This window comes from Oncorhynchus gorbuscha, linkage group LG03 (genome assembly GCF_021184085.1).
Source record: "Oncorhynchus gorbuscha isolate QuinsamMale2020 ecotype Even-year linkage group LG03, OgorEven_v1.0, whole genome shotgun sequence".
NCBI lineage: Eukaryota > Metazoa > Chordata > Actinopteri > Salmoniformes > Salmonidae > Oncorhynchus > Oncorhynchus gorbuscha.
The window spans coordinates 108806024-108830414 of NC_060175.1; the positions used below are offsets into that span (position 1 = coordinate 108806024).

The following is a 24391-nucleotide window of genomic DNA, read 5'->3' on the forward strand; positions in this document are numbered from 1 at the left end:
AACATCAACACAATAACGTCGACGGTAAGACCTCCGCCAACTAACATCAACAATAACGTCAACGTTAAGACCTCCGCCAACATCAACACAATAACGTCGATGTTAAGACCTCCGCCAAACTCAACACAATAACGTCAACGTTAAGACCTCCGCCAACATCAACACAATAACGTCAACATTAAGACCTCCACCAACTAACATCAACACAATAACATCAACGTTAAGACCTCCACCAACATCAACACAATAATCAACATTAAGACCTCTGCCAACATCAACACAATAACGCCAACGTTAAGACCTCCACCAACATCAACACAATAACGTCAACATTAAGACCTCCGCCAACATCAACACAATAACGTCAACGTTAAGACCTCCGCCAACTAACATCAACACAATAACATCAACGTTAAGACCTCCGCCAACATCAACACAATAACCGTTAAGACCTCCGCCAACATCAACACAATAACGTCAACGTTAAGACCTCCGCCAACATCAACACAATAACGTCAACGTTAAGACCTCCGCCAACATCAACACAATAACGTCAACGTTAAGACCTCCGCCAACATCAACACAATAACGTCAACGTTAAGACCTCCGCCAACATCAACACAATAACGTCAACGTTAAGACCTCCGCCAACTAACATCAACACAATAACGTCAACATTAAGACCTCCGCCAACATCAACACAATAACGTCAACGTTAAGACCTCCGCCAACTAACATCAACACAATAACATCAACGTTAAGACCTCCGCCAACATCAACACAATAACATCAACGTTAAGACCTCCGCCAACATCAACACAATAACGTCGATGTTAAGACCTCCGCCAACATCAACACGTCAACGTTAAGACCTCCACCAACAACATCAACACAATAACATCAACGTTAAGACCTCCGCCAACAACATCAACAATAACGTCAACGTTAAGACCTCCGCCAACTAACATCAACACAATAACATCAACGTTAAGACCTCCGCCAACATCAACACAATAACGTCAACGTTAAGACCTCCACCAACTAACATCAACACAATAACATCAACGTTAAGACCTCCGCCAACCAACATCAACACAATAACGTCAACGTTAAGACCTCCGCCAACCAACATCAACACAATAACGTCAACGTTAAGACCTCCGCCAACTAACATCAACAATAACGTCAACGTTAAGACCTCCGCCAACTAACATCAACACAATAACATCAACGTTAAGACCTCCGCCAACTAACATCAACACAATAACGTCAACGTTAAGACCTCCGCCAACTAACATCAACACAATAACATCAACGTTAAGACCTCCGCCAACTAACATCAACACAATAACATCAACGTTAAGACCTCCAACCAACATCAACACAATAACGTCAACGTTAAGACCTCCGCAACAACATCAACACAATAACGTCAACGTTAAGACCTCCGCCAACATCAACACAATAACGTCAACGTTAAGACCTCCGCCAACTAACATCAACACAATAACATCAACGTTAAGACCTCCGCCAACTAACATCAACACAATAACGTCAACGTTAAGACCTCCGCCAACTAACATCACACAATCGTTAAGACCTCCGCCAACTAACATCAACACAATAATGTCAACGTTAAGACCTCCGCCAACTAACATCAACACAATAACGTCAACGTTAAGACCTCCGCCAACATCAACACAATAACATCAACGTTAAGACCTCCGCCAACTAACATCAACACAATAACATCAACGTTAAGACCTCCACCAACATCAACACAATAACAACGTTAAGACCTCCGCCAACATCAACACAATAACATCGACGTTAAGACCTCCGCCAACTAACATCAACACAATAACGTCAACGTTAAGACCTCCGCCAACATCAACACAATAACGTCAACGTTAAGACCTCCGCCAACTAACATCAACACAATAACATCAGACGTTAAGACCTCCGCCAACTAACATCAACACAATAACATCAACGTTAAGACCTCCGCCAACATCAACACAATAACATCAACGTTAAGACCTCCGCCAACATCAACACAATAACATCCGCCAACATCAACACAATAACGTCAACGTTAAGACCTCCACCAACAACATCAACACAATAACATCAACGTTAAGACCTCCGCCAACTAACATCAACACAATAACGTCAACGTTAAGACCTCCGCCAACTAACATCAACACAATAACATCAACGTTAAGACCTCCACCAACATCAACACAATAACGTCAACGTTAAGACCTCCACCAACTAACATCAACACAATAACATCAACGTTAAGACCTCCAACCAACATCAACACAATAACGTCAACGTTAAGACCTCCGCCAACCAACATCAACACAATAACATCAACGTTAAGACCTCCGCCAACTAACATCAACACAATAACACAATAAGACCCCGCCAACATCAACACAATAACGTCAACGTTAAGACCTCCGCCAACTAACATCAACACAATAACGTCAACATTAAGACCTCCGCCAACATCAACACAATAACATCAACGTTAAGACCTCCCCAACATCAACACAATAACGTCAACGTTAAGACCTCCGCCAACAACATCAACACAATAACGTCAACATTAAGACCTCCACCAACTAACATCAACACAATAACGTCAACGTTAAGACCTCCACCAACATCAACACAATAACGTCAACATTAAGACCTCTGCCAACATCAACACAATAACGTCAACGTTAAGACCTCCACCAACATCAACACAATAACGTCAACATTAAGACCTAACATCAACACAATAACGTCAACGTTAAGACCTCCGCCAACTAACATCAACACAATAACATCAACGTTAAGACCTCCGCCAACTAACATCAACACAATAACGTCGACGTTAAGACCTCCGCCAACATCAACACAATAACGTCAACGTTAAGACCTCCGCCAACATCACACAATAACGTCAACGTTAAGACCTCCGCCAACTAACATCAACACAATAACGTCAACGTTAAGACCTCCAACCAACATCAACACAATAACGTCAACGTTAAGACCTCCGCCAACTAACATCAACACAATAACGTCAACGTTAAGACCTCCGCCAACATCAACACAATAACGTCAACGTTAAGACCTCCACGTTAACCAACATCAACACAATAACATCAATGTTAAGACCTCCGCCAACATCAACACAATAACATCAACGTTAAGACCTCCGCCAACATCAACACAATAACATCAACGTTAAGACCTCCGCCAACATCAACACAATAACAATAAGACCTCCGCCAACATCAACACAATAACGTCATTAAGACCTCCGCCAACTAACATCAACACAATAACGTCAACGTTAAGACCTAACAACTAACATCAACACAATAACATCAACGTTAAGACCTCCGCCAACATCAACACAATCAACGTTAAGACCTCCGCCAACATCAACACAATAACGTCAACGTTAAGACCTCCGCCAACATCAACACAATAACATCAACGTTAAGACCTCCGCCAACTAACATCAACACAATAACATCGTTAAGACCTCCGCCAACTAACATCAACACAATAACGTCGATGTTAAGACCTCCGCCAACATCAACACAATAACGTCAACGTTAAGACCTCCGCCAACATCAACACAATAACGTCAACGTTAAGACCTCCGCCAACATCAACACAATAACGTCAACGTTAAGACCTCCGCCAACATCAACACAATAACGTCAACGTTAAGACCTCCGCCAACCAACATCAACACAATAACGTCGACGTTAAGACCTCCGCCAACTAACATCAACAATAACGTCAACGTTAAGACCTCCGCCAACTAACATCAACACAATAACATCAACGTTAAGACCTCCGCCAACATCAACACAATAACATCAACGTTAAGACCTCCGCCAACAACATCAACACAATAACATCAACGTTAAGACCTCCGCCAACTAACATCAACACAATAACATCAACGTTAAGACCTCCGCCAACAACATCAACACAATAACATCAACGTTAAGACCTCCGCCACAATCAACACAATAACGTCAACGTTAAGACCTCCGCCAACTAACATCAACACAATAACACGTTAAGACCTCCGCCAACTAACATCAACACAATAACATCAACGTTAAGACCTCCGCCAACATCAACACAATAACATCAACGTTAAGACCTCCGCCAACATCAACACAATAACATCAACGTTAAGACCTCCGCCAACTAACATCAACACAATAACATCAACGTTAAGACCTCCGCCAACTAACATCAACACAATAACATCAACGTTAAGACCTCCGCCAACTAACATCAACACAATAACATCAACGTTAAGACCTCCACCAACATCAACACAATAACATCAACGTTAAGACCTCCGCCAACTAACATCAACACAATAACGTCAACGTTAAGACCTCCGCCAACAACATCAACACAATAACATCAACGTTAAGACCTCCGCCAACTAACATCAACACAATAACCAACGTTAAGACCTCCGCCAACTAACATCACACAATAACATCAACGTTAAGACCTCCGCCAACATCAACACAATAACGTGATGTTAAGAGAACATCAACACAATAACGTCAACGTTAAGACCTCCGCCAACATCAACACAATAACGTCAACATTAAGACCTCCACCAACTAACATCAACACAATAACGTCAACGTTAAGACCTCCACCAACATCAACACAATAACGTCAACATTAAGACCTCTGCCAACATCAACACAATAACGTCAACGTTAAGACCTCCACCAACATCAACACAATAACGTCAACATTAAGACCTCCGCCAACATCAACACAATAACGTCAACGTTAAGACCTCCGCCAACTAACGTCAACACAATAACATCAACGTTAAGACCTCCGCCAACTAACATCAACACAATAACGTCGATGTTAAGACCTCCGCCAACATCAACACAATAACGTCAACGTTAAGACCTCCGCCAACATCAACACAATAACGTCAACGTTAAGACCTCCGCCAACATCAACACAATAACGTCAACGTTAAGACCTCCGCCAACATCAACACAATAACGTCAACGTTAAGACCTCCGCCAACTAACATCAACACAATAACGTCAACCTTAAGACCTCCGCCAACATCAACACAATAACGTCAACGTTAAGACCTCCGCCAACTAACATCAACACAATAACATCAACGTTAAGACCTCCGCCAACATCAACACAATAACGTCGATGTTAAGACCTCCGCCAACATCAACACAATAACGTCGATGTTAAGACCTCCGCCAACATCAACACAATAACGTCAACGTTAAGACCTCCACCAACTAACATCAACACAATAACATCAACGTTAAGACCTCCGCCAACTAACATCAACAATAACGTCAACGTTAAGACCTCCGCCAACTAACATCAACACAATAACATCAACGTTAAGACCTCCGCCAACATCAACACAATAACGTCAACGTTAAGACCTCCACCAACTAACATCAACACAATAACATCAACGTTAAGACCTCCGCCAACCAACATCAACACAATAACGTCAACGTTAAGACCTCCGCCAACCAACATCAACACAATAACGTCGACGTTAAGACCTCCGCCAACATCAACACAATAACATCAATATTAAGACCTCCGCCAACTAACATCAACACAATAACATCAACGTTAAGACCCCCGCCAACATCAACACAATAACATCAACGTTAAGACCTCCGCCAACCAACATCAACACAATAACATCAACGTTAAGACCTCCGCCAACATCAACACAATAACATCAACATTAAGACCTCCGCCAACATCAACACAATAACGTCAATGTTAAGACCTCCGCCAACATCAACACAATAACGTCAACGTTAAGACCTCCGCCAACATCAACACAATAACGTCAACGTTAAGACCTCCGCCAACTAACATCAACACAATAACATCAACGTTAAGACCTCCACCAACTAACATCAACACAATAACATCAACGTTAAGACCTCCGCCAACATCAACACAATAACGTCAACATTAAGACCTCCACCAACATCAACACAATAACGTCAACGTTAAGACCTCCACCAACATCAACACAATAACGTCAACATTAAGACCTCCGCCAACTAACATCAACAATAACGTCAACGTTAAGACCTCCGCCAACTAACATCAACACAATAACGTCAACGTTAAGACCTCCGCAACAACATCAACACAATAACATCAACGTTAAGACCTCCGCAACAACATCAACACAATAACGTCAACGTTAAGACCTCCGCCAACTAACATCAACACAATAACGTCAACGTTAAGACCTCCGCCAACTAACATCAACACAATAACGTCAACATTAAGACCTCCGCCAACATCAACACAATAACGTCAACGTTAAGACCTCCGCCAACTAACATCAACACAATAACATCAACGTTAGAGACCTCCGCCAACATCAACACAATAACGTCGATGTTAAGACCTCCGCCAACTAACATCAACACAATAACATCAACGTTAAGACCTCCGCCAACAACATCAACACAATAACGTCAACGTTAAGACCTCCGCCAACTAACATCAACACAATAACATCAACGTTAAGACCTCCGCCAACATCAACACAATAACGTCGATGTTAAGACCTCCGCCAACATCAACACAATAACGTCAACGTTAAGACCTCCACCAACTAACATCAACACAATAACATCAACGTTAAGACCTCCGCCATCTAACATCAACAATAACGTCAACGTTAAGACCTCCGCCAACTAACATCAACACAATAACATCAACGTTAAGACCTCCACCAACATCAACACAATAACGTCAACGTTAAGACCTCCACCAACTAACATCAACACAATAACATCAACGTTAAGACCTCCGCCAACCAACATTAACACAATAACGTCGACGTTAAGACCTCCGCCAACTAACATCAACAATAACGTCAACGTTAAGACCTCCGCCAACTAACATCAACACAATAACATCAACGTTAAGACCCCCGCCAACATCAACACAATAACGTCAACGTTAAGACCTCCGCCAACATCAACACAATAACATCAACATTAAGACCTCCGCCAACATCAACACAATAACGTCAATGTTAAGACCTCCGCCAACATCAACACAATAACGTCAACATTAAGACCTCCACCAACTAACATCAACACAATAACGTCAACGTTAAGACCTCCACCAACATCAACACAATAACGTCAACATTAAGACCTCTGCCAACATCAACACAATAACGTCAACGTTAAGACCTCCACCAACATCAACACAATAACGTCAACATTAAGACCTCTGCCAACATCAACACAATAACGTCAACGTTAAGACCTCCGCCAACTAACGTCAACACAATAACATCAACGTTAAGACCTCCGCCAACTAACATCAACACAATAACGTCGATGTTAAGACCTCCGCCAACATCAACACAATAACGTCAACGTTAAGACCTCCGCCAACATCAACACAATAACGTCAACGTTAAGACCTCCGCCAACATCAACACAATAACGTCAACGTTAAGACCTCCGCCAACATCAACACAATAACGTCAACGTTAAGACCTCCGCCAACCAACATCAACACAATAACGTCGACGTTAAGACCTCCGCCAACCAACATCAACACAATAACGTCAACGTTAAGACCTCCAACAATAACGTCAACGTTAAGACCTCCGCCAACTAACATCAACACAATAACATCAACGTTAAGACCCCCGCCAACATCAACACAATAACATCAATATTAAGACCTCCGCCAACTAACATCAACTCAATAACGTCAACATTAAGACCTCAGCCAACTAACATCAACACAATAACATCAACGTTAAGACCTCCGCCAACTAACATCAACACAATAACGTCAACGTTAAGACCTCCGCCAACATCAACACAATAACATCAACGTTAAGACCTCCACCAACTAACATGAACTCAATAACGTCAACATTAAGACCTCCGCCAACTAACATCAACACAATAACATCAACGTTAAGACCTCCGCCAACCAACATCAACACAATAACGTCGACGTTAAGACCTCCGCCAACTAACATCAACAATAACATCAACGTTAAGACCTCCGCCAACATCAACACAATAACGTCGATGTTAAGACCTCCGCCAACATCAACACAATAACGTCGATGTTAAGACCTCCGCCAACATCAACACAATAACGTCGATGTTAAGACCTCCGCCAACTAAAATCAACACAATAACGTCAACTTTAAGACCTCCACCAACATCAACACAATAACGTCAACATTAAGACCTCTGCCAACATCAACACAATAACGTCAACGTTAAGACCTCCACCAACATCAACACAATAACGTCAACATTAAGACCTCTGCCAACATCAACACAATAACGTCAACGTTAAGACCTCCGCCAACTAACGTCAACACAATAACATCAACGTTAAGACCTCCGCCAACTAACATCAACACAATAACGTCGATGTTAAGACCTCCGCCAACATCAACACAATAACGTCAACGTTAAGACCTCCACCAACATCAACACAATAACGTCAACGTTAAGACCTCCGCCAACATCAACACAATAACGTCAACGTTAAGACGCCAACATCAACACAATAACGTCAACGTTAAGACCTCCGCCAACTAACATCAACACAATAACGTCAACCTTAAGACCTCCGCCAACATCAACACAATAACGTCAACGTTAAGACCTCCGCCAACTAACATCAACACAATAACATCAACGTTAAGACCTCCGCCAACATCAACACAATAACGTCGATGTTAAGACCTCCGCCAACATCAACACAATAACGTTGATGTTAAGACCTCCGCCAACATCAACACAATAACGTCAACGTTAAGACCTCCACCAACTAACATCAACACAATAACATCAACGTTAAGACCTCCGCCATCTAACATCAACAATAACGTCAACGTTAAGACCTCCGCCAACTAACATCAACACAATAACATCAACGTTAAGACCTCCGCCAACATCAACACAATAACGTCAACGTTAAGACCTCCACCAACTAACATCAACACAATAACATCAACGTTAAGACCTCCGCCAACCAACATCAACACAATAACGTCAACGTTAAGACCTCCAACCAACATCAACACAATAACAACGTTAAGACCTCCGCCAACTAACATCAACAATAACGTCAACGTTAAGACCTCCGCCAACTAACATCAACACAATAACATCAACGTTAAGACCCCCGCCAACATCAACACAATAACGTCAACGTTAAGACCTCCGCCAACATCAACACAATAACATCAACGTTAAGACCTCCGCCAACATCAACACAATAACGTCAACATTAAGACCTCCGCCAACATCAACACAATAACGTCGATGTTAAGACCTCCGCCAACATCAACACAATAACGTCAACGTTAAGACCTCCGCCAACATCAACACAATAACGTCAACATTAAGACCTCCACCAACTAACATCAACACAATAACGTCAACATTAAGACCTCCACCAACTAACATCAACACAATAACGTCAACGTTAAGACCTCCACCAACATCAACACAATAACGTCAACATTAAGACCTCTGCCAACATCAACCCAATAACGTCAACGTCAAGACCTCCACCAACATCAACACAATAACGTCAACATTAAGACCTCAACACAATAACGTCAACGTTAAGACCTCCGCCAACTAAATCAACACAATAACATCAACGTTAAGACCTCCGCCAACTAACATCAACACAATAAATGTTAAGACCTCCGCCAACATCAACACAATAACGTCAACGTTAAGACCTCCGCCAACATCAACACAATAACGTCAACGTTAAGACCTCCGCCAACTAACATCAACACAATAACGTCAACGTTAAGACCTCCGCCAACTAACATCAACACAATAACGTCAACATTAAGACCTCCGCCAACATCAACACAATAACGTCAACGTTAAGACCTCCGCCAACTAACATCAACACAATAACATCAACGTTAAGACCTCCGCCAACATCAACACAATAACGTCAACGTTAAGACCTCCGCCAACATCAACACAATAACGTCAACGTTAAGACCTCCGCCAACCAACATCAACACAATAACATCAACGTTAAGACCTCCACCAACATCAAACAATAATCAACGTTAAGACCTCCGCCAACAACATCAAACAATAACGTCGACGTTAAGACCTCCGCCAACAACATCACAATAACGTCAACGTTAAGACCTCCGCCAACTAACATCAACACAATAACATCAACGTTAAGACCCCCGCCAACATCAACACAATAACGTCAACGTTAAGACCTCCGCCAACATCAACACAATAACATCAACATTAAGACCTCCGCCAACATCAACACAATAACGTCAATGTTAAGACCTCCGCCAACATCAACACAATAACGTCAACGTTAAGACCTCCGCCAACATCAACACAATAACGTCAACGTTAAGACCTCCACCAACTAACATCAACACAATAACATCAACGTTAAGACCTCCACCAACATCAACACAATAACGTCAACGTTAAGACCTCTGCCAACATCAACACAATAACGTCAACGTTAAGACCTCCACCAACATCAACACAATAACGTCAACATTAGAGCCAACAACTCCGCCAACTAACATCAACACAATAACATCAACGTTAAGACCTCCGCCACTAACATCAACACAATAACGTCGATGTTAAGACCTCCGCCAACATCAACAATAACGTCAACGTTAAGACCTCCGCCAACTAACATCAACCAACACAATAACATCAACGTTAAGACCTCCGCCAACATCAACACAATAACGTCAACGTTAAGACCTCCGCCAACCAACATCAACACAATAACGTCGACGTTAAGACCTCCGCCAACTAACATCAACAATAACGTCAACGTTAAGACCTCCGCCAACTAACATCAACACAATAACATCAACGTTAAGACCCCCGCCAACATCAACACAATAACATCAATATTAAGATCTCCGCCAACTAACATCAACTCAATAACATCAACATTAAGACCTCAGCCAACTAACATCAACACAATAACATCAACGTTAAGACCTCCGCCAACTAACATCAACACAATAACGTCAACGTTAAGACCTCCGCCAACATCAACACAATAACATCAACGTTAAGACCTCCACCAACTAACATGAACACAATAACGTCAACATTAAGACCTCCGCCAACTAACATCAACACAATAACATCAACGTTAAGACCTCCGCCAACTAACATCAACACAATAACGTCAACGTTAAGACCTCCGCCAACTAACATCAACAATAACATCAACGTTAAGACTAACATCAACACAATAACATCAATGTTAAGACCTCCGCCAACATCAACACAATAACGTCGATGTTAAGACCTCCGCCAACTAACATCAACACAATAACGTCAACGTTAAGACCTCCGCCAACTAACATCAACACAATAACGTCAACGTTAAGACCTCCGCCAACTAACAGCAACACAATAACGTCAACGTTAAGACCTCCGCCAACTAACAGCAACACAATAACGTTGATGTTAAGACCTCCGCCAACATCAACACAATAACGTCGATGTTAAGACCTCCGCCAAAATCAACACAATAACATCGACGTTAAGACCTCCGCCAACATCAACACAATAACATTACATTTACATTACATTTAAGTCATTTAGCAGACGCTCTTATCCAGAGCGACTTACAAATTGGTGCATTCACCTTATGACATCCAGTGGGACAGTCACTTAACAATAGTGCATCTAAAACTTAGGGGGGTGAGAGGGATTACTTCTCCTATCCTACATCAACGTTAAGACCTCCGCCAACATCAACACAATATCGTCAACGTTAAGACCTCCGCCAACCAACATCAACACAATAACATCAACGTTAAGACCTCCGCCAACTAACATCAACACAATAACATCAACGTTAAGACCTCCGCCAACATCAACACAATAACATCAACGTTAAGACCTCCGCAAACATCAACATTAAGACCTCCGCCAACATCAACACAATAACGTCAACATTAAGACCTCCGCCAACATCAACACAACAACGTTGATGTTAAGACCTCCGCCAACTAACATCAACACAATAACGTCAACGTTAAGACCTCCACCAACATCAACACAATAACGTCAACGTTAAGACCTCCACCAACATCAACACAATAACGTCAACGTTAAGACCTCCGCCAACATCAACACAATAACGTCAACGTTAAGACCTCCACCAACTAACATAAACACAATAACATCAACGTTAAGACCTCCGCCAACTAACATCAACACAATAACATCAACGTTAAGACCTCCGCCAACTAACATCAACACAATAACGTCAACGTTAAGACCTCCGCCAACATCAACACAATAACGTCGATGTTAAGACCTCCGCCAACCAACATCAACACAATAACGTCAACGTTAAGACCTCCGCCAACATCAACACAATAACGTCAACGTTAAGACCTCCGCCAACTAACATCAACACAATAACATCAACGTTAAGACCTCCGCCAACTAACATCAACACAATAACATCAACGTTAAGACCTCCGCCAACTAACATCAACACAATAACGTCAACGTTAAGACCTCCGCCAACATCAACACAATAACGTCAACGTTAAGACCTCCGCCAACTAACATCAACACAATAACGTCAACGTTAAGACCTCCGCCAACATCAACACAATAACGTCGACGTTAAGACCTCCGCCAACCAACATCAACACAATAACGTCAACGTTAAGACCTCCGCCAACATCAACACAATAACGTCAACGTTAAGACCTCCGCCAACCAACATCAACACAATAACGTCAACGTTAAGACCTCCGCCAACATCAACACAATAACGTCGATGTTAAGACCTCCACCAAAATCAACACAATATCATCAACGTTAAGACCTCCGCCAACATCAACACAATAACATCAACGTTAAGACCTCCGCCAACTAACATCAACAATAATGTCAACGTTAAGACCTCCGCCAACTAACATCAACAATAACGTCAACGTTAAGACCTCCACCAACTAACATCAACACAATAACATCAACGTTAAGACCTCCGCCAACTAACATCAACACAATAACTCCGTTAAGACCTCCGCCAACTAACATCAACACAATAACATCAACGTTAAGACCTCCGCCAACTAACATCAAAACAATAACGTCAACGTTAAGACCTCCACCAACTAACATCAACACAATAACGCCAACTTTAAGATCATCAACACAATAACATCAACGTTAAGACCTCCACCAACTAACATCAACACAATAACATCAACGTTAAGACCTCCGCCAACTAACATCAACACAATAACGTCGACGTTAAGACCTCCGCCAACTAACATCAACACAATAACATCAACGTTAAGACCTCCGCCAACTAACATCAAAACAATAACGTCAACGTTAAGACCTCCACCAACTAACATCAACACAATAACGTCAACTTTAAGACCTCCACCAACATCAACACAATAACATCAACATTAAGACCTCCACCAACTAACATCAACACAATAACGTCAACGTTAAGACCTCCACCAACATCAACACAATAACGTCAACATTAAGACCTCCGCCAACTAACGTCAACACAATAACATCAACGTTAAGACCTCCGCCAACTAACATCAACAATAACATCAACGTTAAGACCTCCGCCAACTAACATCAACACAATAACGTCAACTTTAAGACCTCCACCAACATCAACACAATAACATCAACATTAAGACCTCCACCAACTAACATCAACACAATAACGTCAACGTTAAGACCTCCGCCAACATCAACACAATAACGTCGATGTTAAGACCTCCACCAAAATCAACACAATATCATCAACGTTAAGACCTCCGCCAACATCAACACAATAACATCAACGTTAAGACCTCCGCCAACATCAACACAATAACGTCGACGTTAAGACCTCCGCCAACCGACATCAACACAATAACGTCGACGTTAAGACCTCCGCCAACTAACATCAACAATAATGTCAACGTTAAGACCTCCGCCAACTAACATCAACACAATAACGTCGACGTTAAGACCTCCGCCAACTAACATCAACACAATAACGTCAACGTTAAGACCTCCACCAACTAACATCAACACAATAACATCAACGTTAAGACCTCCGCCAACTAACATCAACACAATAACGTCAACTTTAAGACCTCCACCAACATCAACACAATAACATCAACATTAAGACCTCCACCAACTAACATCAACACAATAACGTCAACGTTAAGACCTCCACCAACATCAACACAATAACGTCAACATTAAGACCTCCGCCAACTAACGTCAACACAATAACATCAACGTTAAGACCTCCGCCAACTAACATCAACAATAACGTCAACGTTAAGACCTCCGCCAACTAACATCAACAATAATGTCAACGTTAAGACCTCCGCCAACTAACATCAACACAATAACATCAACATTAAGACCTCCACCAACATCAACACAATAACGTCAACATTAAGACCTCTGCCAACATCAACACAATAACGTCAACGTTAAGACCTCCGCCAACTAACAACAACACAATAACGTCAACGTTAAGACCTCCGCCAACTAACAACAACACAATAACGTCAACGTTAAGCCCTCCGCCAACTAACATCAACACAATAACGTCCATGTTAAGACCTCCGCCAACTAACATCAACACAATAACATCAACGTTAAGACCTCCGCCAACTAACATCAACACAATAACGTTAACGTTAAGACCTCCGCCAACTAATATCAACACAATAACGTCAATGTTAAGACCTCCGCCAACTAACGTCAACACAATAACATCAATGTTAAGACCTCCGCCAACTAACATCAACACAATAACGTCGATGTTAAGACCTCCGCCAACATCAACACAATAACGTCAACGTTAAGACCTCCGCCAACATCAACACAATAACGTCAACGTTAAGACCTCCGCCAACATCAACACAATAACGTCAACATTAAGAACTCCGCCAACATCAACACAATAACGTCAACGTTAAGACCTCCGCTAACTAACATCAACACAATAACGTCAACGTTAAGACCTCCGCTAACTAACATCAACACAATAACGTCGATGCTAAGACCCCTGCCAAATAACATCAACACTTAATGTTAACCTGAAATCTATCCTTGCCTTGTAATTCCGTTACCAACAACCTACATATTCTGAAGATATTGTCAAATTTGTCTCCCTCATGAGGGAGGATAATGACCGTTCACAGAAGTAACATTTAATGGTGGTGAATTTACTGATACCAATTTTGTTTATGAATTATTAAGTGATTAAAACCCGTAAATACCAAAAACATCTTTAGTGGAATTACTGTAACTGAACTGAAATTACTGCAACTAAACTGAACTCTACCGTACTGAATCCTAGTCTACTCTACTAAACTCTACCCTACCGTACTGAATCATAGTCTACTGTACTAAACTCTACCCTACTGAATCCTAGTCTACTGAACTAAACTCTACCCTACCGTACTGAATCCTAGTCTACTGAACTAAACTCTACCCTACCATATCCTAGTCTACTGTACTAAACTCTACTCTACCGAACTGAATCCTAGCCTACCGTACTGAATCCTAGTCTACTGTACTAAACTCTACCCTACCGTACTGAATCCTAGTCTACTGTACTAAACTCTACCCTACCGTACTGAATCCTAGTCTACTGTACTAAACTCTACCCTACCGTACTGAATCCTAGTCTACTGAACTAAACTCTACCCTACTGAATCCTAGCCTACCGTACTGAATTCTAGTCTACTGAACTAAACTCTACCCTACCGTACTGAATCCTAGTCTACTGTACTAAACTCTACCCTACCGTACTGAATCCTAGTCTACTGTACTAAACTCTACCCTACCGTACTGAATCCTAGTCTACTGTACTAAACTCTACCCTACCGTACTGAATCCTAGCCTACCGTACTGAATTCTAGTCTACTGAACTAAACTCTACCCTACCGTACTGAATCCTAGTCTACTGTACTAAACTCTTCCCTACCGTACTGAATCCTAGTCTACTGAACTAAACTCTACCCTACCGTACTGAATCCTAGTCTACTGTACTAAACTATACCCTACCGTACTGAATCCTAGTCTACTGAACTAAACTCTACCCTACCGTACTGAATCCTAGTCTACTGTACTAAACTTTACCCTACCGTACTGAACCCTACCCTACTGTACTGAACCCTAACATTCTGAATCCTAGTCTACTGTACTAAACTCTACCGAACTGAACTCTACCGTACTGAATCCTAGTCTACTGTATTAAACTCTACCCTACCGTACTGAATCCTAGTCTACTGAACTAAACTCTACCGAACTGAACTCTAACGTTCTGAATCCTAGTCTACTGTACTAAACTCTACCCTACCGTACTGAATCCTAGTCTACTGTACTAAACTCTACTCTACCGAACTGAATCCTAGCCTACCGTACTGAATCCTAGCCTACCGTACTGAATCCTAGCCTGCCGTACTGAATCCTAGCCTGCCGTACTGAACTCTACTGACCTCTACCCTACTGTACTGACCACAACTGTGATGTCCAAACTTATGGAACATGAGGAGAACAACATTGAAGCCATAATGATGCATTTCTGTATTGTACAGATCAGGGACCCATGACGTCATTCTGTTAGCGGGTGTCGATCCACTTCACTAATTGTAATTCAATTGCCAAAAGAGAAAACTCACGGTGCCATGTAATTAACGGACACCCCATTATTTCTGCAGACATCTTTGAATATTATTTCAGAGCAGATACTTTTTGGGAAAATGTGGTTGCACAAAAAAACTGATTTTACTATAAGTTTGCACAGTTCTGACACTAAATTTACTAAAACAAATTCATCAGTGGAAATTGTTAAAAGTAGTCCTTGTTCATAGACTTTAATTTGTTAAACTTTTATATCAATAGTTTTTGTTTGGCAAAAATGTTTAAGTAAAAAAATGAGTCAAAATGTAATTCCGTTACCATGGACGCACACACACACACACACACCTGGCGAGGGTCATGTCTGTGGAACTTTGTCACCCCTTCTCCTGCTCCCTCTCTTCCTCCCCCTGCTCCCACCCCTCCAGCGGTGGAGTGATTGCAGCGATGGCCTCCTCCGTTGGCCAGGCTGTGAAGGGAGGATGAGGAGTAGGGATTGAGGGAGGAGGAAGATGAGGAGTAGGCTTCTCGCTTCATATCCTTCTTCTTTACAAACTCATCGTACATCGCCTGGTGCTTCCTCTGTAGAAATGAGAGAGAGTGTGTAATTCTGATGATCAAATGTCAGACAGACTACCTATTGCAATGTTTTTAGATTTGATATTGATTAATAAAATCGAATTTCACACAGAGACAAACAAGAACTGTATAATTCATCCGCAGCCTGCTTCTACCTATCCCTATTGAATACAATGTGCATTCTTAACTTTGCAATCAGTTTCATACACAGACAATACTGTACCTGTTGTCACCTTCTGTCAGCCACCCAGACAGACAGATGTATACCTTAGTTAAGACAGACCTATAACCTGCTGTACCTGTTGTCTCCTACTGTCAGACACCCAGATCTATACCTTAGTTAAGATACTTTTGAAAAACTTGATTACTTTGAGGATTACTTTTTTGTTTGATGGATCATGGGGAAAGAGCAGGAAAAGGTTTTTGAAGGCTACAGTGCAAGCTGTGTCTTCCAATGATGCGACTGCTATAAGCTGTGTCTTCCAATGATGCGACTGCTATAAGCTGTGTCTTCCAATGATGCGACTGCTATAAGCTGTGTCTTCCAATGATGCGACTGCTATAAGCTATGTCTTCCAATGATGCGACTGCTATAAGCTATGTCTTCCAATGATGCGACTGCTATAAGCTGTGTCTTCCAATGACTGCTATAAGCTGTGTCTTCCAATGATGCGACTGCTATAAGCTGTGTCTTCCAATGATGCGACTGCTATAAGCTGTGTCTTCCAATGATGCGACTGCTATAAGCTGTGTCTTCCAATGATGCGACTGCTATAAGCTGTGTCTTCCAATGATGCGACTGCTATAAGCTATGTCTTCCAATGATGCGAGTGCTATAAGCTGTGTCTTCCAATGATGCGACTGCTATAAGCTGTGTCTTCCAATGATGCGACTGCTATAAGCTGTGTCTTCCAATGATGCGACTGCTATAAGCTATGTCTTCCAATGATGCGACTGCTATTGGCACCCAAAGATTATCCAACTTTAATAAACGTTTAGAGGTAAAGGATGACAGCAGTGTGGTCTACGGAAATACGGATATCACTTATTATTCATATCTACATAGCAGCAGTGTAATTCACATCAATGCGCTGTCTCATTTAGCTATTTGCACATTGTGGTTGTTGTGGATGGCTGTTCACAAATGCAAATATGTATTTGAACCCAATAATGATTGAATTCAATACGTTTATGATGCCCATCAATCATTGTTTTTGAAACCAGTGGACAGCCAGTGAAGAATGCGCACTTGCAACAGCTGCACAGTGCAGATCCCAGCCTATGGAATAATACCTGCACAGTGCAGATCCCAGCCTATGGAATAACAGCTGCACAGTGCAGATCCCAGCCTATAGAATAACAGCTGCACAGTGCAGATCCCAGCCTATGGAATAACAACTGCACAGTGCAGATCCCAGCCTATAGAATAACAGCTGCACAGTGCAGATCCCAGCCTATGGAATAACAGCTGCACAGTGCAGATCCCAGCCTATGGAATAATACCTGCACAGTGCAGATCCCAGCCTATGGAATAATACCTGCACAGTGCAGATCCCAGCCTATGGAATAATACCTGCACAGTGCAGATCCCAGCCTATAGAATAACAGCTGCACAGTGCAGATCCCAGCCTATGGAATAACAGCTGCACAGTGCAGATCCCAGCCTATGGAATAACAGCTCCCAGCCTATGGAATAACAGCTGCACAGTGCAGATCCCAGCCTATGGAATAACAGCTGCACAGTGCAGATCCCAGCCTATGAAATAACAGCTGCACAGTGCAGATCCCAGCCTATGAAATAACAGCTGCACAGTGCAGATCCCAGCCTGGAATGAAATAACAGCTGAATAACAGCTGCACAGTGCAGATCCCAGCCTATGGAATAACAGCTGCACAGTGCAGATCCCAGCCTATGGAATAACAGCTGCACAGTGCAGATCCCAGCCTATGAAATAACAGCTGCACAGTGCAGATCCCAGCCTATGAAATAACAGCTGCACAGTGCAGATCCCAGCCTATTGAATAACAGCTGCACAGTGCAGATCCCAGCCTTTTGAATAACAGCTGCACAGTGCAGATCCCAGCCTATGGAATAACAGCTGCACAGTGCAGATCCCAGCCTATAGAATAACAGCTGCACAGTGCAGATCCCAGCCTATAGAATAACAGCTGCACAGTGCAGATCCCAGCCTATAGAATAACAGCTGCACAGTGCAGATCCCAGCCTATAGAATAACAGCTGCACAGTGCAGATCCCAGCCTATAGAATAACAGCTGCACAGTGCAGATCCCAGCCTATAGAATAACAGCTGCACAGTGCAGATCCCAGCCTATAGAATAACAGCTGCACAGTGCAGATCCCAGCCTATGGAATAACAGCTGCACAGTGCAGATCCCAGCCTATGAAATAACAGCTGCACAGTGCAGATCCCAGCCTATGGAATAACAGCTGCACAGTGCAGATCCCAGCCTATGGAATAACAGCTGCACAGTGCAGATCCCAGCCTATTGAATAACAGCTGCACAGTGCAGATCCCAGCCTATTGAATAACAGCTGCACAGTGCAGATCCCAGCCTATGGAATAACAGCTGCACAGTGCAGATCCCAGCCTATAGAATAACAGCTGCACAGTGCAGATCCCAGCCTATAGAATAACAGCTGCACAGTGCAGATCCCAGCCTATAGAATAACAGCTGCACAGTGCAGATCCCAGCCTATGGAATAACAGCTGCACAGTGCAGATCCCAAATGTGGAGCTTTTATTGCTCAATCTATTTCACTCTGATAAAAGAGGACAGAGATCACTCACCTCGGATTAGACAAAGAGCTTCTGGATATCAGGACAGAGATCACTCACCTCGGATTAGACAAAGAGTTTCTGGATATCAGGACAGCGATCACTCACCTCGGATTAGACAAAGAGCTTCTGGATATCAGGACAGAGATCACTCACCTCGGATTAGACAAAGAGCTTCTGGATATCAGGACAGCGATCACTCACCTCAGATTAGACAAAGAGCTTCTGGATATCAGGACAGAGATCACTCACCTCGGATTAGACAAAGAGCTTCTGGATATCAGGACAGCGATCACTCACCTCGGATTAGACAAAGAGCTTCTGGATATCAGGACAGCGATCACTCACCTCGGATTAGACAAAGAGCTTCTGGATATCAGGACAGAGATCACTCACCTCGGATTAGACAAAGAGCTTCTGGATATCAGGACAGCGATCACTCACCTCAGATTAGACAAAGAGCTTCTGGATATCAGGACAGAGATCACTCACCTTGGATTAGACAAAGAGCTTCTGGATATCAGGACAGCGATCACTCACCTCAGATTCAGGACAGCAGAGATCACTCACCTTGGATTAGACAAAGAGCTTCTGGATATCAACCCCAACCAGAAGCCATGGATTACAGACAACATCCGCACTGAGCTAAAGGGTAGAGCTGCTTTCTGAGGCAGTATAACTACCCTGTGTCTTGTTACTGTACTCAGTCTTGACTTTGACAGTGAACTGTCTTCAGCAACCTCACCTTGTTAGCTGAGTTTGGCTGTTCCTCACCCAGTTTTATTCCTCCTACACAGCTGTTTCAGTTAATGATTGTGTTTCAACCTACATAATGAATTGATGATCATTAGCACCTGTTTGGTATAATTGTTTAAATATACACCTGACCATATGTGTAACGAATGTGAAACGCTAGCTTAGTTAGTGGTGGTGCGCGCTAAATAGTGTTTCAATCGGTGACGTGACTTGCTCTGAGACCTTGAAGTAGTGGTTCCCCTTGCTCTGCAAGAGCCGCGGCTTTTGTGGAGCGATGGGTAACGATGCTTCGTGGGTGACTGTTGTTGATGTGTGCAGAGGGCCCCTGGTTCGCGCCCGGGTATGGGCGAGGGGACGGTCTAAAGTTTTACTGTTACATATGCCTACAAAATCCCTGACTTTGCACAAGTGTACCTACAACAATTGATGCTGTTTTGAAAGCAAAGGGTGGTCACACCAAATATGGATTTGATTTAGATTTTTTTTCTGTTCACTCCCTTTGCATTATGTTAATTGATAAATATAATCTATTGACATGTCATAGCAGCTCGCGGCTGGCTTTCCCTTTGTAGTCCGGAATATTCTTCTAGCCCTGCCACATCCGACGAGCATCAGAGCCGGTGTAGTAGGATTCAATATTAATCCTGTATCCACGCTTTGCCTGTTTGATGGTTCGTCTGATGGTGTAGCAGGATTTCTTATCAGCGTCCGGATTAGTGTCCCGCTACTTGAAAGTGGCAGCTCTAGCCTTTAGCTCGATGCGGATGTTGCCTGTAATCCATGGTGTTACACAAATCCAAATCTGCCTTATATTTTAGATTCTTCAAAGTAGCCACCATTAGGCTTGATGACAGCTTTGCACACTTGGCATTCTCTCAACCAGCTTCACCTGGAATGCTTTTTTAACCGTGTTGAAGGAGTTCCCACATATGCTGATAACTTGTTGGCTGCTTTTCCTTCACTCTGGGTTCCAACTCATCCCAAACCATCTCAATTGGGTTGAGATGGGATAATTGTGGAGGCCAGGTCATCTGACGCAGCACTCCATAATATTTCCTTCTTGGTCAAATAGTCCTTACACAACCTGGAGGTGTGTTGGGTCATTGTCCAGTAGAAGAACAACTGATAGTCCCACTAAGCGCAAACCAGATGGCATGGAGTATCGCTGCAGAATGCTGTGGTAGGCATGCTGATTAAGTGTGCCTTGAATTCTAAATAAAATCACTGACTGTGTCGGCAGCAATGCACTCTCACACCATCACACCTCCTCCATGCTTCACGGTGGGAACCACACATTACATTTACATTACATTTAAGTCATTTAGCAGACGCTCTTATCCAGAGCGACTTAGATCAGTCGTTTACCTACTCTGCGTCTCAAAGACATGGTGGTTGGAATCCAAAATCTCACATTTTTACACATCAGACCATGTCCATTGCTCATGTTTCTTGGCCCAAGTAAGTCTCTTCTTCTCATTGATGTCCTTTAGTAGTGGTTCCTTTGCAGCAATTCAACAATGAAAGCGGGATTCACACAGTCTCCTCTGAACAGTTGATGTTGAGATGTGTCTTACTTGCATTCTGTGAAGCATTTCATTTGGGCTGCAATCTGAGATGCAGTTAACCCTATGAACGTATCCTCTGCAGCAGAGGTAATTCTGGGTCTTCCATTCCTGTGGTGGTCCTCGTGAGAGCCAGTTTCATCATGGCGCTTGATGGTTTTTGCGACTGCACTTGAATAAATGTTCAAAGTTCTTGACATTTTCCAGATTTACTGACCTTCATGTTTTAAAGTAATAATGGACTGTCATTTATCTTTGCTTATATGAGCTGTTCTTGCCATAATATAGACTTGTTATTTTACTAAATAGGGCTACCTTCTGTATACCACCCCTACCTTGTCACAAGACAAGTGATTGGCTCAAACGCATTAAGGAAAGGATTTCCACAAATTAACAAGGCACACTTGTTAATTGAAATGCATTCCCGGTGACTACCTCATGAAGCTGGTTGAGAGAATGCCAACAGTGTGCAAAGGCAAACGGTGGCTACTTAGAAACGCCAGGGGTTTAGTGGGTGAATAGCCACCCGTTTAGAATGAATAGCCACATGACTTAAGAAGACTTTGGATGAATAGCCACCGTTTAAAGACATTTATTAAGACGGTGAATAGCCACAGTGTGCAAAGCAAACGTGAATAGCCACGTTTAGAAGACGGTGAATAGCCACCGTTTAGAAGACGGTGAATAGCCACCGTTTAGAAGACGGTGAATAGCCACCGTTTAGAAGACATTTAGAAGACGGTGAATAGCCACCGTTTAGAAGACGGTGAATAGCCACCGTTTAGAAGACGGTGAATAGCCACCGTTTAGAAGACGGTGAATAGCCACCGTTTAGAAGACATTTAGAAGACGGTGAATAGCCACCGTTTAGAAGACCATTAGAAGACTGTGAATAGCCACCGTTTAGAAGACCATTAGAAGACGGTGAATCTTTGGTTACTACATGATTCCATGTGTTATTTAATAGTTTTGATGTCTTCATTATTATTTGACAATGTAGAAAATATTAAAAATAAAGAAAAATCCTAGAATGAGTAGATGTGTCCAAACTTTTGACTGGTACTGTATACATGTCCATTGATTCTTGAAGAATATAACTTATTATTGGCCTCATGAGCTTAGTTCAACTGTCAAACTCCATGAGAGCCCAAAATATATGCTTGTTTTACTCCAATGTTTGTAAACACTGTAAATGTAAACAAACACTGTATAGCCTCATAGCATGGTTAAAACAATAGTGTTGATATCATGGATGGTCAGTCCTTACATCCACAGCTCTCTCTATTACTCTGAGAGTGGTTACATTTCTCTTGACCCATCCCTCAGTTTTTCACCAAAACAGAGTCGGGGCGACCGTTTTGTTATTGTATCTTTGTTGCTTTTGTTTCTTCTGTGGATTTGCCCTTTAAACAGCTGCATATTATCAAGATATCAAAGTGTCACCAAGAAAAAGGTAAACAATAGGCCTTTAGCAAATGCAGAATATGGCATTCGTTTTTCACATGTAAATAGCACTTTTCAGTAGTGCTCAAAGCCATTCCATGAGCGCAGCACTTATTTTTCAATTTAAATCAATGAGCCAAATCAGCCCTCTATGACAACAGAATCCTAATCAACAGAGTAGGGCTGGCTAATAAATCCACCGTTTTGGGTTATGCTCAGGTAAATCCATTTGGATGATCTATACTTCCATATTTACAAGTCCTGTTCTTGAAGATCCCAGGGTATACAATGTTTGGAATAATTGGGGCAGGGTTGCCTAGTGGTTAAAGAGTTGGACTCGTAACCGAAAGGTTGCAAGTTCAAATCCCCGAGCTGACAAGGTACAAATCTGTCGTTCTGCCCCTGAACAAGCAGTTAACCCACTGTTCCTAGGCTGTCATTGAAAATAAGAATTTGTTCTTAACTGACTTGCCTAGTTAAATAAAGGTAAAAT

At 42.4% G+C, this 24391-nt stretch overlaps 1 protein-coding gene across 3 annotated transcripts in view; it reads right to left on the reverse strand.

Annotated features, from left to right (window-relative positions):
- Nucleotides 1-24391, reverse strand: part of si:dkey-109j17.5 — a 70758-nt gene that overhangs the window by 44859 nt on the left and 1508 nt on the right. For all 3 annotated transcript variants that reach the window (XM_046344839.1, XM_046344838.1, XM_046344837.1), the window contains exon 2: nucleotides 17109-17342. In XM_046344839.1, the coding sequence (XP_046200795.1) occupies nucleotides 17109-17342 (234 nt within the window). The remainder of the gene's footprint in view (nucleotides 1-17108; nucleotides 17343-24391) is intronic.